The 17843-nt window shown below is 35.2% G+C and overlaps 2 protein-coding genes across 2 annotated transcripts; both read right to left on the reverse strand.

Annotated features, from left to right (window-relative positions):
* Positions 1-277: 277 nt before the first annotated feature.
* On the reverse strand, positions 278-2483 carry LOC110900303. Its single transcript, XM_022147201.2, has one exon. It carries the CDS (start codon positions 2245-2247, stop codon positions 544-546), a length of 1704 nt encoding a protein of 567 aa, XP_022002893.1. The 5' UTR covers positions 2248-2483; the 3' UTR covers positions 278-543.
* Positions 2484-17149: 14666 nt separating this feature from the next.
* LOC110900302 (uncharacterized protein At4g14450, chloroplastic) lies at positions 17150-17820 on the reverse strand. Its single transcript, XM_022147200.2, has one exon. The coding sequence runs from the start codon at positions 17583-17585 to the stop codon at positions 17238-17240; it is 348 nt and encodes a 115-aa protein (XP_022002892.1). The 5' UTR covers positions 17586-17820; the 3' UTR covers positions 17150-17237.
* Positions 17821-17843: the final 23 nt, after the last annotated feature.

Consider the following 17843-nt stretch of genomic DNA (forward strand, 5'->3'; position numbering starts at 1 on the left):
TTTTATTTAATATACTAATTAACAGATAATAAACGAGCCGAGCCCGAGCCGAGCTCGAGCTTGATAAAATACAAACGAGCCGAGCTCGAGCTTTGAAATCAAAGCTCGAATCGAGCCGAGCTCGAGCCCGAGCTCTCATAAGTTAATCGAGCTCGCGCTCGAGCCTGGCCGAGCTCGGGCTCGGCTCGGCTCGTTTGCACCCCTAATTTTAAGCATAAATTTGTCAATGGGATTGAAAAAACAAGATTTAACAACGGTTAAATAACAGCACTAGAACTTAAACATGAATAGACTCGTATGATAGATGAAATCGAGAACCAATGAAATACATTATAGATCGTTTTTCAAGTTAATTTATGTACTTCAAAGGCGAAAACATATGCCTTACAACAAAGTACATAAAACAACTCATCCATACAATGATTATAAATCAATAGAAAGCCAAAATCTATGATATTCACATCATATTGAACTAAATGTATCAAACGAAGCAGAGATAGACAAACTCACGATGACGAATCCAGTTGATCTCCATGAAGCTTTTCAGTATTGCGTTTGCCATTCAAGGCAATCGTCGAAATCAAAACTGCTTGCACAGTCCAATAACGCGTTTTGCTGATGCTCGTAACGACAAATATAATTCAAACCCACAAGAAGCTCACAAATTGCTGTTTCTGTCTTTGTTCTATCTGCAAAATACAAAGTTTGTAAAAGTAGAACGTTCGTTCTCGAAACAATTTGTTGCTGCTCGAAATTTCTCTCGTTTTGCCACCGCATCATGTTGTGCGCCAAAGGCGCAAGCCAAGAAAGAATCTCGTCAAGCCTATCTTTCCAATCATGGGCAAGTGGCGCATCGTATATCGCTAAATCTTTCACGTACGACTTTAAACTCATCTTTAACGCCAATCGCAAGCTTGTTGGTAACATCTGATATAAATCATCTCTAGCTTCCTCACCAACTAAATGCGGGTACTGAAGTAATTTCTCGATCACAATTATAACATTCGCATAATGCAACGCCAACGCAGAGCCTCCAATGGTGTTTTGAGACGCTTGTACCATTAATCTATTCTTTGGAGCCGATTTAACCCTGTTTGTCATATTCGTTTTCAAACGTCTTTGTTCTCCCATCATCGGAATCCGACTTTGAAAACCTGAATGATTTATATCTTTTCTTACACTACTTGAAACGCTACACGACCCTGAAATCTGGCTGCTTCGATCATGATCATCACCGCCTTTTCGAACAGAACCGTCATCGAAATCATCCATTTTGGAAACCGTACTACTTCTGTTCAAACACTCCATAAACAACCTCCCCGCACCCAACCCACACGCGAAATTAAAATCCTCCGCTTTAAACAAAGACATTTCCCCCTTTTTCGGTCTAATTTCAGGCCTAAAACCACCACTAGATTTCACACTACGCGCATCAACCTGACCCGAAACCTGAGACAAACTTCTACACGAACGCAAATCCACACGCGAAACCGAACTATTCGAAAACATCTCTCGCCGTTTAATCGTATCATCGAAAACCATACAAATACGCGCATAAAGCGTACACACCGTTCTCGCAAGCATCTCCACAACCTTATCGTAACTCATATTCCACAAACTAACATCCTTCAAATGCCTCACATCCTGCTTCTGCCAAACCACCTTCTGCTCAAACACTCGCCGGCTTTCTTCGTGCGAATCCTGTCGAAACTTATTAACACTAACCTCCAATTCACTCAAAACCTCCATTTCACCATACAACCTAGCAGTAACATTAACATATCTCTCCATTTTCCTCACCATTGCATCCATATCCTTGACTAAAAACCCTAATTCCCCAATATCAATCACTCCGTTAACAATATCCATATACACATGCTCAAACCCTAGCAGTTGCGGCACCGTACACCTCCTTCCAAGCCTCGAAACGACGTCGGATATCGAATTCAACTCCTCTAGCTTCTCCGTACACGCAAGCTGTAGAACATACGTTTCGTCTGACGAAACTAGGGTTTTTACGCCGTAGGAGTTGAGGATTTCGTGTTTTAACGTGTAGATCTCGGAATTTGTTAACGATTTGTGGAGATTAACCGTTTTTGACATCACGTTAGCTACTTCGAACGATAATATTCCGATTGTTTCGGCTTTTTTGTGACGGTTTTCGTGAAATTGAGTGTTGTTCGTTACCGGTTTTGACGATGATGAATCGAATGAGAGTGCGTGTTTGATATTTGCTAACCGCACCATTGATGAACCTGTGAAAAGCTTCAAAAGGTTGAAAATGTGAAATTGATGAATATATTGTGAAATTGATGAATGTGTTGTGAAATTGAGTGGAGATTTGTGGAATTGAAGGTGAAATGTGGAGGAATTGGTGGCAATATTGGGGGAATTTGGAGATTATGGGTGTGGAGAGTGGAATTAGGGTTTGTTTTGATTTTATGAAAATTGGGGGAAATTTGTAGTTTGAATGAAGGTGATGAAGTTAACTGCACCACTGTGTTTGTAGTAGCAAACAAAAACAAATGCAAGAGTACAGAAGTGAAACAATTCTTTGTAAATATAAATGCAAAATCCTTAGCTTACCAGGGTTTTTGTTCTCCCTTTGTGTTACGTCAGAGGGTTTTGCTCTTGTGATGGAACACAATGTTTTAAAATCCAGTTTTCATACTGTATCAGATTTGGCTCAGAAATGATTTAACCAGGTGTATTGGACGGTTCAACCGGGTGGTTTAACCGTTTCTATCGGACAGTTCAACCGGTACAACCGGCCGGTTTGAACCGGTTTTTACAACATTAGTGGTACAATGACTATCAAGTGACAGCTGGTAGTATGGTTTTCCGGGGAACGTCCTAGCCAAAATCTGAAGCCAACGTGAGCCCAATTAAAAGAACATAGTCTGGGCAGAATAGGGTAACGGGGCTCTCCAAATATATAATATTAGCTCACTTTTGTATTAGTATTTATTAGAAGTACTGTAGTAGTAGGAAAAATAACAATTATGATTACAGGTATGATTTTGTTTCTTATTTATGATAACTAAAATATAAGCAAATTTTTAAAAGGATGTCTTAGAAGGTACACTTTAAAACCTTTTCTTCTAAGTTTTTATTCACTCTTAGTATTACATCAATTAAATTTAAGCTTGATGTTACATTTTAAATTATTTAGAAAGACAAACACCCATCTTTATTTAATGGTTCTTTTATTTATACACTAATGTTGATTATAGAACTTGAATCTTCAATATATACACCTTGATATCATTAGTCTACAAACCCTTTAAAGGTTGTTATTCATTCTTGTACTCCTTTATTTCTAGATCTATGTTCATTTTCTTTGTTTTATTTTTTTTTTATAATTGTTGGTGTTAATAGATACATCTTTAACATATCGATTGTTTTGATTGACGAATAATTTTACTATTTAGTTGGAGGATCTCCGATGCTCCCAAAAGCATATCCACCTTACCCTTACACATTCTACCTAGGATTTGCCCTCTTACAATAAACACTTCAAAAATGTCCTTTCCTTTTTCTCACCTCCTCTTTCAAAGTTAGACCGTGGAAATGTGAGACGAACACCTCTCCTTCCTCGATTCTTCACACTCTAAAGTACAAATTTAAAAGGGTCTCGTTGCGGATACTTATAGAGCATATTTAATGGATTATTTAGAAAATGGTCCATGTCACCCATGTCCACCTCCTACTTAAAAGCTTTACCTCTCTCGCAACGAAAACGACTTCTAAAACGTCCATCCTCCCCCCCCCCACTACACACACACAATCTCTCTCTCATAGGTCGTTTGAAGGCATTCATGGGGACATACAACGTTCCTCCCTCTCTCTCCATATCTCCCAAAGACAACTCCAAGAATGTCACATTGCACATTCCCTTACTTAAAATAGGAGGCGTTGTAAAAACATTATTGTTGAAATAATATGAAATATGTCGTGCTGCAAATTTTCTCCATCCCTTTGAATGGGAAGCATTGTTGTCAAAACATTATTAGAAATAAATGAAAGAAAATTAGTTTAGTTATCTGGTTAATATATCTAATTTTTCGAATCTCATTAATCATTGGAAAGATTTCATCCATACTTCCTTTCATATTACGATGTATTAACGATTTCGTATTTAAATATGGACTTTAGTCTAACAGTACCAAGGTGTTGAATAAGGTTTTGCTTTTTTAAGTGACAAGAGTTTAATTCTCATGGTGAAAAAAAAAATATGTAGTTTAGTAGTAGTTTAGAGGTGTGTAATTACTTTTCTAAAAAACAAATTCTTATTTGAAATTGTATTAAATTAAAATAAAGACTAATTAAAAGGGGAGAAATACATTAGAAAAAGTAGGGAATTTTACAAGAGACGTATTGGAGAGGTTGTGGAGGAAAAAGATAATGCAATTTCTAAAGTCAAAATTGTTGATTATATATATATATATTTTTTGCTTTTTTCCATGTTTGGATTAAGTCAACCAACACTTCCTTGTCCCTGCTTTTTCTTTCGGTTTGTAGTCAGTTTGACTTAATCCAAGATGTGGTGAATTAAAATTAAGTTAAAACATATATATAAATATGAAACGGAATAAAATAATAATTTGATTATAACTCTATCTCTATGTATTATGGTTTAACGCCCATGTTATGTGGCATCGGTTTACGTGTGACTTGGAATGAAACACCGTCCTAGTGGAATGAAACACCGTTCAAAAGATACGAGATTTTGAGAGTTTGTCCCCATGATTTTACTGAAAACTAAGTTCAAGATCCGCTAATGGGTGGGGCGTTGGAGCTTTCATGACGTGAAGGAGGAAATGGGGGGGGGGGGGGAGATGCTTCACATGTATTTTTTGTTTTCTTTTTTTTTTTCTTAATTAAAATTCAATGTGAAACCATTACACACAAAACTGAATATAAGTGAGTGAGAGCTCATGTGTACATGACAATGATGTGACAGTCACTTTTGGTGTGGCAATAAAAAAATGGAAGCGCTACACGTAGCCTAATTAGTGTCTAGATGTCACTTATCATTATACATCTACTTTTGACTTTTAAGTACTCTTCTTATAACCGAATCTGATCGATCGTCCACACTGGAACGGTCTGTGTCACATTGCAGTTGATTACTCCTGAACCATCTTCGTTTGAGTTGAGTGGTTATAGGTCGAGCCAGTTGACTGCGATGCGTGGTTGTATCAGAAATTTTGAAAAAAAAAATCTTTCACTATCCCATTTAATGATTTATTTATTACTTCATGATTTATAGCTTGTTAATTTGAGGGTTCATATTTTATTTTATTAACATAATAAATTGGTTTGTTAATTTAGGGTTCATATTTTTTAACATTATAAATTCCAATGAAAAGATAAATTAATTCTAGATAATTGGGTTTGAATCTAAAAATCTGAAATCAATTAAGGAATTATGAGTTTGAATCTCAATTGAAATAAGTATGAAAAGGTTGTGAAGTTTTCGTTAAAGTAATATGAAATGAATAAATTGTAAAAGAATAAGATGGCAAGGATATAAAGATCAGAGATATTGGAGGGGTTATGACTTTGAGGATTAGGAAACTTCTATTGTAAAGTTTAAGACTTTTGAGGATTAGGAAACTTCTATTGTAAAGTCAAAAAAGTTGACACCCTTTTTTCTTTTAAAATTTTTGAAAGGTGTAAATTATTCGTAAATGTTAGCAGATCTAGCATATGTTGTATTAATCGGGTCTGCGCTAAACAGCTCCCTCGTACGATAGATCCCCAATTTAAACCCTTCAATGAGAAACCCATCACCCAGACTCGAACTTGAAACCTGGAGAGAAAAACTCACCCTGACCCACTATAGGTAGAACTTAAATACCCCTGTGGTCACCACTAGAGCACTAGTGACGCCCTTTTTTCTCCTTCACCAAACGCAATCAACCAAATATATATAAAAAAATAAACATAAAAAACAAACAAAACACGTGTGTGTGTATGAAGATAACAATGAAATCCAAAAACTTTAGTGGCATCAATCACACTAGTGGACACGATAACCTCCTTTTGGGAGGAGCGACTTACATGACAACATTAGGTTTAACAGATACAATGGTCGGAAATAATAATTTTAATTACTCGTTGACCCTACGAGTTGGTTTTATAACGATACATATTTATTCTAATGCGATAGTGGTCAAAAATAATAACTTTAGTCACTCTTTGACCCTACGAGTTGGTTTTATAACGGTACATATTTATTTTAATTTGGTTGAGCTATAGATGCATCACAGGTTTGTTCATTTAAGAAGATGTATATTATTTCACACAGAAATTACTTGAAAACTTTAATGAATGATTTATTTATTTATTTATTATTTTTTTGTTTGGTATGGGTGAATCGTATAATGTTTATAGTTCTTTTATGTTTAACTATAGTTGTAACGTTATTCATGTAAATATGTCATAATGATGAAAATTGAAGATGTGATGATGTAACATGTGGTTTCTAATACTATATGGAAATAGTCAATACATAATGTTACATCAAATTTAATGTAAAATAATCAAAGATTTAAATCAATACATTAAATTTAGTAGTTTAATGCATATACATAATAAGATAGATAACCTTCCGCATTTAATCCTGATTATTTATGCTCATGAAAAGGAGTCTTGACTGTAAGGTAGTTCACCAATTTATGATATATTGTAGTACAATCTCACATTATGATTGGGGCCAGAGTTGACAAGTCAAAACCTACTTTTGGTGAAGTAGTATAACTATAAACAACCTTCCAAGCCTCAACTTTTATGACATTTTACATGCTTCTAAAAGCAAAAAACGGATTGCCTAATTTAACTGGTTAAAATGAAAACCACCACATGTCGCTTACCTACCCACCACGTGTAATAAATCATCATGTCTTAACAATTCGTGCAACGCTGGAGTGGAATGAACAAACAAACAAAGAACGATGTCAGGCCAACTAGTTTATGGAATATACCAGTTGGTCCAACGAGTTAAACCGACGTAGTTACTGGTTTGGTTTGGTTTTCTAAGAATTGATGATTAGATAATATGTACTTTCATTAAATTAAATATAGTATGTAATTGTACACATAATATTTTGTTTACACACTTTATTAATATCTAACACTTGCTTTTTTTACAAAATAGTACATTAAAAACTTTATTAAATTCAAGTGTTAACATCAGTATCGTTACACTTATTGATGATAAGAAAAGGACAAGACATAGTCATTTACACATTTATTTAGAAATGAATAAAATGGTATGTGAGTTTGATTTTTTTCAAAAAACTATATCTTTATTTTAAATCTCATATATTTTAAAAGAAATTATTTTACATAATTAATTGTTTCTTGACTTAAAAAGTGGAGAAATAAGCATACTCAAGTCTACCATTATTGATGTCCAACCAATATAGTGAAATACAACCCTTTGGGCCTAATATGTGCAGCCCAAAAGTGGAGAAATAAGCATACTTAAGTGAAGTTTACTGATGTGCAACCAAAATTAGTGGTGCACAAATCGGGTTTTTTTAAAAACCGGTTCCGGGTATGGAACCAGGTTCGGGTAGGATCGGGTTTTACATTTGCTTCTTTGGGAAAGAACTCCTTGCTAACTGCTTCAACTTTCGACTAGGGCGGCAGCTCCCTCTTGCACAACTCCCCCGAACAGCCCAGATCTAATTCACTTTCAGAACCTCTTCGTCGATTCCTAACCTTAATAGCTTATTTAATCAAAAAGGGGTCCGGGTCCGGGTTTTCTACCAAAAATGTATACCCTATATACCCGGGTTCGGGTAGGGTTCGCGTCGGGTTTTATAAAACCCGGGTATTATAATACCCTATTTCCGGGTTCGGGTCTGGTTCGGGTATTCATCGGGTAGGGTTCGGGTATGCATCGGGTTGGGAAAAAACCCGCACCGGGTATTAAAAAAACCCGACCGGGTATTAATACTTCTTTATATGTTTTAGTGGATGTTGCCTATTGAAATTTTAATAACATTTCTAAATCTAAATTCGATACTTATTTTTTTTGAAGTTGCTTATCAATCAAATGTAGACGGTAGACCCACTAAAAAAATTAATAAAAATAAGCACAATAACGTATTATATTTGGCACGATCCATTTAAAAAAAAGCATCAAAACATAAACAAACTTGAATTTATGCCGAAACATACATAAAAATAAGCACGTAAACTCGAGGGTAGCTATATAACCGGGTATAAAAAAACCCAATTAAGGGTATTTATAAAACCTGGTATCGGGTATTTATAAAAACCGGGTTTCGGGTATAAACCGGGTATAAAAAAACCCGGTTCTGGGTTCGGGTTTTAGATCAAATATGAATACCCGGTCCCTACCCTATGGGTAGGGTCGGGTTCGGGTTCGGGTATAGAAAACCCGGTTTTTATAATACCCGGTTCCGGGTTTTTTTCCCGGGTCCGGGTTCGGGTTTTTTGTGCATCACTAACCAAAATGCAACTATTGGGCCTAATATGTGCAGCCCAGATGATTTACTTGGGGCTACAACGTGAAGCCCAATAAAAAATTTTGGGCCTATTAAGTAGTGCTTCTTGCGAAGCCCAATTGAGTTCTCAAGCATTGAAATTTGAATTTAGTTTCTCGTTGTGCTATTTAAAAAAAAAAAAAAAAAAAAAACTATTACTACTATATTATTTTATTAACACAATTTGAGAATCAACAAATATTAAATAATAACAGAAATATATCATTAGCCCCATGGGAGGGGCCAATAATTCATTTCATTGGGGGTTCTTTCCTTTTTGACTGTATTATTGCAAATTAAAAGGTCCAATAACTTTCAAATTAATTGGGCTATAATGGAGTATTAAATGTCATAAATTTCTCTAGGCCCAAATTTATGGAGGGTTCAGTTAGGATTTTCAATATTATCATCCTTTTTTTTTTTTTGTAAAATCTGCTTCCCAAGCCCCATCCGTAATGTAAATTTTTTTTGAACGGCAAAGAATCTCACGTGTAAACTCACTCTACTTAGGGTTTTGTCCAAGGTTGACTCCTCGACTGCCATGAGGCCGTGCCCCCTGATGCGCGATAACCGGATGAAATTCGTAAACCCTAGCCCCCGTCAAGTTCGAACCCGGAATTAAAGCCTTGATTCGTCCCTTCACCCAGATGCCTATCGAAAATGGCCAAAGTGAGAATTGAACCTGCCTCTTCACTAGAGAGGGCAGACCAATTAACTGCGGAACCAAATTCTCAGGACAACCGTATTGTAGTTGGTCTTTTCAAGTAGTTATGATATAATGTGATAGCTCACACGTATCACACGTATCATCGTCATGGTTTTAAAAGAAAAATCATTAAAGTGGCCTTTTTTATTTATTGAAATGTTATATGTTATACACGACAAGAATCGTGTATTGCCATTTTACTTGCCTAACATAAGAAAAATGTCCTTTTTGAGATAGAAATGATCGGATGGTTTTACTGATGGTATGACTATACTCTAGTGGTCCTCAGTGATCCTAATTTACGTGTCAACCTTTCATTCACGTCATATGCATAAATTTTCATGTAACTAGTTCATATTTAGTTTACTCTTGAGGCTCTTTTTATTCCACCTATTTTTTTTATATATATTTCTTAGTTTTTCATAAATCTCTAAAATTTTCATGAGATATTTGCTTAAACATGAATAAATGGCCAATTAATATAAAAAACAACACGAGGCGTTTTTATAACTCTACTATCATGTAAGGGTTTATTAATCGATTATATGCGTTCTAGTAGATGATTCGAGTCTTAGAACATACATTTGGGATCTTAACGGTTAATGCAATCCACTTTGAAGGAGGACAAGAATCGCCATTCAGAGGTTGTGATGTCAATGGCTATAAGAGGACACATTATATGTTGAAGAAGGCAAAACGTGAGACACATGCCACCTCTTACACTTAGTGGGTGGATGACGACTTCATCTTTCATCATCCCCAAAACACAGTTGGTCGGTCGAAGATTTACTAGATGATAAAGGGTGTGAATGAAGTGTAGAATACATCTACTTCCTTAAGGAATGTTACATTTCGTCATATTACTTACTAGACCTTTTTTAGTGTAGGAAGGAATTATGGGGTGTACTAATAGAGGTAGTCTAGCATTGATTTATCGGTCGTTTTCGCTTTTAAAGGTTTTCGACTAATTAATCATAATGTTACAATATTCATAACAAGTTACCATACGTAAATAAATCTTACCATACATAATGGGACGTTGATATTATAAGTAATTCTTGAAGTAATGTTCTTATTTTATTATTTTCTTGATATGTGTTGAGTTAAAACTTAGGTTATTTATGAAGTTGCACCTCCATTTTTCGGACTTTTTTTTTTTTGCATAAGAATAAAATATGTATCAATATGCATTTGTTGGTATGTTTATCTAGAAGTTAACTTTAGATTAAAGAATAATGCTAGAGCAGAAATAGGACATCTATAATGTATATTAAAACAAAACATTTTGGTGCCACTTGTCATTAGCTTAAACCATTACTTGCCACCTGGCAATGTGATATTCCTCACATATTGATTTTGAGCGGCAATTTGTTTTGTCAATAACAAGCGGCTTCTCAAACACTCTTTTCATCCGTATCATTCAAAAATCCTAATTATCTTATAGTGAATCTCTGGCGATTTCAAACATCTTTATCATCTTCAACCGTTGCTTTGGCACATCACGCCTAAAGGTTTTTCTATGTTCACCTCTTTTTCTTTCATCCGCCTCCGTATGCAGAAACCCTAATACTCATACGCTGCATCTATGGCCACCACACTCTGGTTCTTTGTGCTTGCGACCACCCCCTCTATCTTCTTCATCTCGCGTGATGGTTGATTTGGTTCTCGAATAAGGTTAGGTTTCCTAATATGCTTGAACGATTATGGATATTATGACTAATTATCAAGTTAATTTTGTTTTTTTATGATTCATGTTCTACAATCGGTGATGTTTCTTTTCCAAATACGTTTATCCTCATTGGTTTTATTGCGTTTATATGTTTCAGTTGATGTTTCTTCCCCACAAACTCTTAATATGTGACTTAATTTGGTCCAAATTGTTGAGGATTTTGTAGGCAGGTTAAAATTAGGGCTTGAAACCTTCAAGCAGTTGTTGGTTTTATTTAATGGTTTTTAATGTTTGTAGGTAGCTTGCAATTTGTTTGTTTCGTTACTGTTAATCTTCTATATTTTTAGGGTTTTGTGTAATTAGAAGTAGAATATCTAAGAATGTGTTTAGGGTTTTGTGTATATTTTTAGGGTTTCATTACACATTTTTACTGTTAATCCACGTTACAAGTGATTTTTTTAGTAACGGGTCAGATTGCATACCGTAGGTAACATTTAAGGTTGTAAATTGTTTTTTTTTTTTTTGAAGGTAAGACACCGATTGAAAATGTGTACATATAAAATCCATGCCGCATCGCGCGAGCCAACCATCTGAATGGGAAGATGTTCTTATAAGGAAATTTAAGAAACTAAATCAAGATCTTACTGCGTTTTTCTACAACCTTGAGGATGAAACTCGACATACAAAGAAGACATAAGATCAAGTTATTTGATAGTGAATCAAGTGTTGATTGTGCTCTTTATTGAGCTATTTCGTTGTTCTTCTGTCACCATTCTTAAAATTGAACTGCTTCTTTTTTATTTCATTTATGGCTAATTGATGTTTGATCCGTTCGATATCTCAATTGTAGGGCTTTTGATTTGAGAAGTCATGGGGACGTTGGTGGGGTTCGGAGCTTTGACGCTCCGGCAGGCGGTGATAATGGCTGCGGTGTTGGAGTTTTCTGGCGCGTTGTTGATGGGTGGGCATGTGACTAATATAATGGAGTTTTCATAGGGACGTTGGTGGGGTCCGGAGCTTTGACCACTTTGATCGGCGTTATAGTGGTACGAAACTCACTTTCTCACTAGATTTACTTTTTGAACCAGAAATATGATGTTTTTTCGTTGATTTAATGTTAATCAGATTATGTTATTGGAACCAGCTAAGGCTTTGAATCTATACAATGGGATCCATGGCTTAACAATATTCTAGACGGATCTATCTTGGGATTCTACTCTTCGGTAGGCATCTCAAACTTTCCGTTCTTTGAACTGATCTCAAAATTCTGACATAATGAGATGATATAAATTAAAGTTACATCCTTCCTTTCTGACTCTTACGTATATGATTTAGGTTTTCAAATATAGCATATCAGTAGCTGATATTGGGTATATGTGTGTATCTTCTATCATATCTGTATCCGTACATGAACTTGGACACGCACTTCACAAGGTTATCACTTTCATCCCATTCTTCACAATTTTGTTACATAAATAACTTTTGTAATAACCATAACATACTTTAATGAGATGGATTTTGTGGGTTTCTTTTTTAAATTAATTGCAAATATAGTGATCATAGTTATAAAAATGATATTTTATTATAACAGTTTAGGATTTTGTGGGTTTCTTTTTTTATGATTTGCGATATTGTTTTGGTTTTCGAAAGCAATATGTGTATATTAGGGTTTCCGAATCAATCCGTAGATGTTATTTTTTTTGTGGGTTTCTTTTTTTATTTGGATTCAATATCTGCGATGTATATGCTTTGCATTTTGAAAGAAATCTATAAACAAGGTGTGTAATATTGGGATTTAGTGATTTGTTATATAAACTTATGATTATGGGCTGAATTGAATCACACTTGCATTGTTCCATTGTATTTAAAATTTTGCATACAAGGTGCTCGCTGAAATGCCTGTGTGAAAGGTCTTTTAGTATCAGCATCGGCAACCAGAGCCGGTGCAGGAGATGGAGCCGGAGCGGTGGCAGAAGAGCCAAAAGGTTTTGGTTGTTTGTCGTCTCTGTAAAAATCGACAACTTGAACATCCACACTTCAGCGAAGTCACTCTTGCATCATCGGAAGGTTTCTAGATATATCTGGTACAAACATTTTTAATGCATCTGATGCCAAAATTAGAGATACACTTTCATGAATTCAAGGTTTTCATATGATCTTTTGTATATCTAATGTATGTAGTGGTAAATCTAATCATTGCTACTAAGTATTCAAATTTTATGCTAAAATAATGTAGAAATGGTAGTGTTTGGCTTATTTGAAGGCATGGAGATATGTTAAGTTCTGAACTTATTCAAGTAATTTGTTATACTTTATTGGTTGTTGTCGTGGGGTTATGAGTCATATTTTTGTTGATTGGGAAATGAAGCTACAACCACTCATTCATCAAGCATTCAACATCTAGGTTTCAGGTAAAAAAAGATTCTTCATTTTTTACGGTCACTATTCTTCAGGTTTTGAAGTTAGGGAGTTCTCCATACATACTAAACTGTTTTTCTTATTCTTCATTTTTTGTGTAGATATGTTTTATAGTGTAGCTTGTAAATAATCACAAGGAGAAGTTGGAGAAATTTTCATTCTTCTGTAGTGGGCTTTAAGTTTGAACTTGACAGGTTGGTATTACTGCATTTGGCCATATGAAGTATTTTTTCGTAAACTCCTAAACTTATGTTTTTTTTTTCTTTGATACAATATCCATCTCTACTCATCTGTAGGTATGAATCTTTTATTTTTTTATGGTCTCTTATATATAGGTTAAATTAGAGACTGAGAGATGGCAAACCTTTGATATTGCAGGTTCTTTTCATTATGTAAACATGCATTTGGTTTGTAATGAATTAGCTAAAATTGTAGTTAGCGTCAAATTCTAATAAAATATGTGTTTTGTACTTGCAGCAATGCGTGGGGGCAAATTTGACATTGGGAAACCCGTGTAACACAAGGGTATTTAAACTAGCTTTATATATCTGGTCATGGGGTGGGTACAGTACTGTCTCTCTAGGCTTATGTTAGTGTTGCTTCCTTAGTTCAGTTTGTGAAAACACAATCTGTAATTACACAATCTTGGATTTTTTTAGTTCCTTCCTTTGCTATGTATGTTATAGTCCGTCGATATTCGATCATCATTGTTGGATTTACAAACTTATAATGTTGAGTTTGTTGTCATTGAGGATGAAATCAGAGAGAAGGTAATGAAGAAAAAGAGTAAAAAGGGGGAAGAGGAATTATTGCAAGGAATGTGGAGAAGAAGCATATGAAAAGCTATACATTGCAAGGTTATCTAAAAATTGTTAGATTATCATTTTATCATTCTCACTTTTATAAATTTCTTTAATGTGAATTTAGTCATTAATTTTTCTGAGCAGCCACACTAATAACACTTCTGATTTTTGTTTTTACAGATAAGGATCCAGAATTGGATCAGAGATCAAGTTGTTCGGGTTATTTGAATGATTTAAGGGGCAAGTTGTGGAACATGTTATACTTTATTGAATCTTGAATTAGTTAGGGTTTTTTCATATGGATTATTCTATGAAGCTTTATTAACTGGATGCACCTAGGAATCTGAATTTGAATGCTTATCTAATATAACAACTTAAGAGAGTCTTAAGTTTGAGTTTATCCAAATAAAATTTCATATGGATTATTCTATGATGTTTGTAAATTTGTATTTTTTATTGTTTTTTGATGTGGGTTAATGAGGGAATGTAAATGACTACATATTTTGATGGTGGTATGAATTTCTTCCTTTGACAAAAATGTGGTATGTGCTCATTTTTTCGTGGTTTTCCGGCCTTTTCAGTCACTTTTATATTTGATGTTACTGATGTTTTCTATACATATGTTGTTATCAGTGACCTGACCGGGCAAAACAAGCAGGTCGGGTGGTGGGTCAAAATGGGTCAGTTAAAAATGGATGTTCTGTTTCGGGTTGAAACGGGTCCAGGTCAAAACAAGTTTCGGGTCGGGGTGTTTAAAAAGGCTTTAGAAAAAAGAGTTTGTACAGTTAACCATTAAAACATACTAGAAAAACATATCCTAACTAAAATAAAATCATTGGTGACTGATGTTGAAGCACCTCCACCTGCCCCCAAAGAGTGAAAAACAACTCAAAAATAATATGCCTTAAACAAACAAGGTCCTTATGTAAAGGTAGCCAATACACTGAAACCACAACTAAACCTTACCACTTCAATTAGTCTAAACAACTCTACAAAGATAAATAACAAGACCCTTTCAAAATAAGTAAATATAACCCACCATAAGCAAACAAAAACCAATATGTAAACAATACCAAACATGTAGAGTTCAATTATCTTCTTTCGACTACAGAAATATTCTTCTTTTGACTTTATAATAGATTCGATTAAAGCAAGTCATTTACATATAATATTAATGACCGTAAAAATAGTGTGTTTTATTTTACCTTTCAGATACGTTGGGACGTGTGTGTAAGAGCCGAACGGTATTTGTATTGTTTGTTTAATTAGATCGTAAAAATAGTGCGTTGGTTTTCTAACTTCGTTTGACATTACGTACCCTTTGGTAGAGGGATGGATTTCGTTACTTGAACGTTTATTTCTTTCAAAGAATTATTTCAACAATTTAAAGTTATGTATTTGTGTGTTAGTCCACCCGCGAAAATCGCAGGATCTTAAACTAGTGTTGATATAAATTAGAACCATGCCTACACTTAACCTAAATTACTTGAAAATAGTGTCTATCGATGAATTCTACTTTTATGAAATTACTTTATAACCGATTTCTAGTCATGTTATTTCAGGCCACCCGATGTGGTTTGGCTATGAACCCCCCTCCAAATGTGGGGTTTTGATTGGTTTCCTCACCTGCAATATGGGGTTCACAAGAGCCTCCCTATTAATGTCCACCATTACCCTCACAAGAACTCCTTTGACGCCCCTTTAGCGCCCCCTTTGACTCCTAAGGGGTGGAGGTGGAGCGCCATCAGGGCGTTATTGGCTGATGTGGAGGTGGAGCGCCACTCCACATCACCCAGCCTTACAACCTTGATTACACGAAGATAATGTTTATCATAAACACTTTCATTAACTCTATCACAATAACGATATGATCTTTATCTCGTCATCATTAAATACACGTTTTGATCCAACCATGAAATAATGTCTAACCAACCATTATTACGTTGAAGCATGTCACTTTATGACCTTTATTACATTACGTCGATCAACAACCGTTACTTAAAATTTATTCATTGTTTGGTGACATGACGTTGCCTTCTAGTCGTCAACCACATCTTATCACACTTCACAATTCTACATTTTTATCCATCCCATAACATTATATTAACCACGCTGATGGTCAAACATCCTATTCTAACGTCAAACATGATGTTAATGGTCCGACCAACCATTATAACGTTGAAGTATGTCACTATACGACATTTATTACATTATGTCGATCAATGACCTTTACGTTAAAATTTATTCATTGTTGGGCCATAAACATCTTATTATACATATCATTCCACAACTTTTATCCACCCCATAACATTACATTAACCACTACACTAATAGTCAAACATCCTATTCTAATATCAAACATGACGTTAATGGTCAAACATCCCGGTCTACATCAAACATAATTCCACAATTCTTATCCATCTCATAACATTGCATTAAGTTTTCCTTCACTCGTGCGGGTCTCACAATACAATCCTCCTAACAAGGCTCCAAAAACACAAAACTATGACATAAAAACGTATACACGTTATTAACTTATTAAAAAGACAAATATACCCTTCTTTTAGGTTGGCCCTAGGGTTGGCATATCTTGTCAGACACGTACGTGATAAGATAAGATAAGACAAACACGAAACAGGTAAACACGAACATGACACGAAATCTTATCATGTCAATTTTTTTAAACACGAACACGAACCTGATAATAAACAGGTTACACGAACACAACCTGTTAACACATGAAAAAACTTATAAGCGTATAATACAACCTGCAAAGACATGAACATGACCTGTTAAGACTCAAGCTGGCAGACACGACCTGTTAAGACACGAATACGGTATAGATAAACACGAACACGATAAGACACGAAAATTAACAGGTCTTATCGTGTCGACCTATTTAAGACACAAATTCTATTAAAGGTCACACACGAACCTATTAAAGTTGTGTCGTTTCGTGTCTGAAATTGTCGGCTTACTTAGTCCCAATAACTTTACATAGGTTAGGTTAAGCCAATAAAAAAACATGAGAAACAAAATAAAATCATTCACCATTAGATTAAAAAGATAAAAGAAAAAAAAAATACATGTGATGATGAAACCTAAATCTGTATCTATCATCAACTTCTAGTTCTATCAACAACACCAGTACAAATCGACTGCAAAAACGACGTCGTCGGCGCCGGCTCATAATAAAACGGAGCCGCCGGATGTTGCCACTTCTTATACACAACCGGACCTTTTTCCGGCTCCGGCGAAATCTTATTATCACTATTAACAACTCTTCGACACTCCTGTTCACTATTATTATTAACACAATTCTTCTTCACCTCCGGTGAAGTAACTAACGGCGATAATAACGGAATCGCAGCGTTCCACTGACTCGCCGGAGTTACCTGTATTGACGCCGGTGCACGCCGTTGTAATCTACTGAGTTGACTCCGAGTTTTCACCGATTCGTTCGCCATAGATTGAGATTATTGTTCGATCAGTTGGAATCAGAATAGAGAAGATTGAATTGGATTGGATTGGATTGGATTGAGAGATTTGGGGATTAGGGTTTCGGTGGAAATTGATGGTTGAGATGTGTGTGCGGTATGTGTGTATATATGTGTGTGTTGTGGTTGTGGGTGTTTTTATATATGTATATATAGAGAGAGAAAGATCAAGATGCGTGTGCTATGCACGGTGAGCCGATGACGAGGAGTCAAAAGTTTTTAAAAGGG

The sequence above is a fragment of the Helianthus annuus genome, chromosome 13 (genome assembly GCF_002127325.2).
Source record: "Helianthus annuus cultivar XRQ/B chromosome 13, HanXRQr2.0-SUNRISE, whole genome shotgun sequence".
In the NCBI taxonomy this organism is placed as follows: Eukaryota; Viridiplantae; Streptophyta; class Magnoliopsida; order Asterales; family Asteraceae; genus Helianthus; species Helianthus annuus.

Excerpts from the sequence above, each read along its gene's own strand:
- LOC110900302 (XM_022147200.2), bottom strand. The coding sequence starts at position 17,585 with ATGGCGAACGAATCGGTGAAAACTCGGAGTCAACTCAGTAGATTACAA.
- LOC110900303 (XM_022147201.2), bottom strand. The coding sequence starts at position 2,247 with ATGGTGCGGTTAGCAAATATCAAACACGCACTCTCATTCGATTCATCA.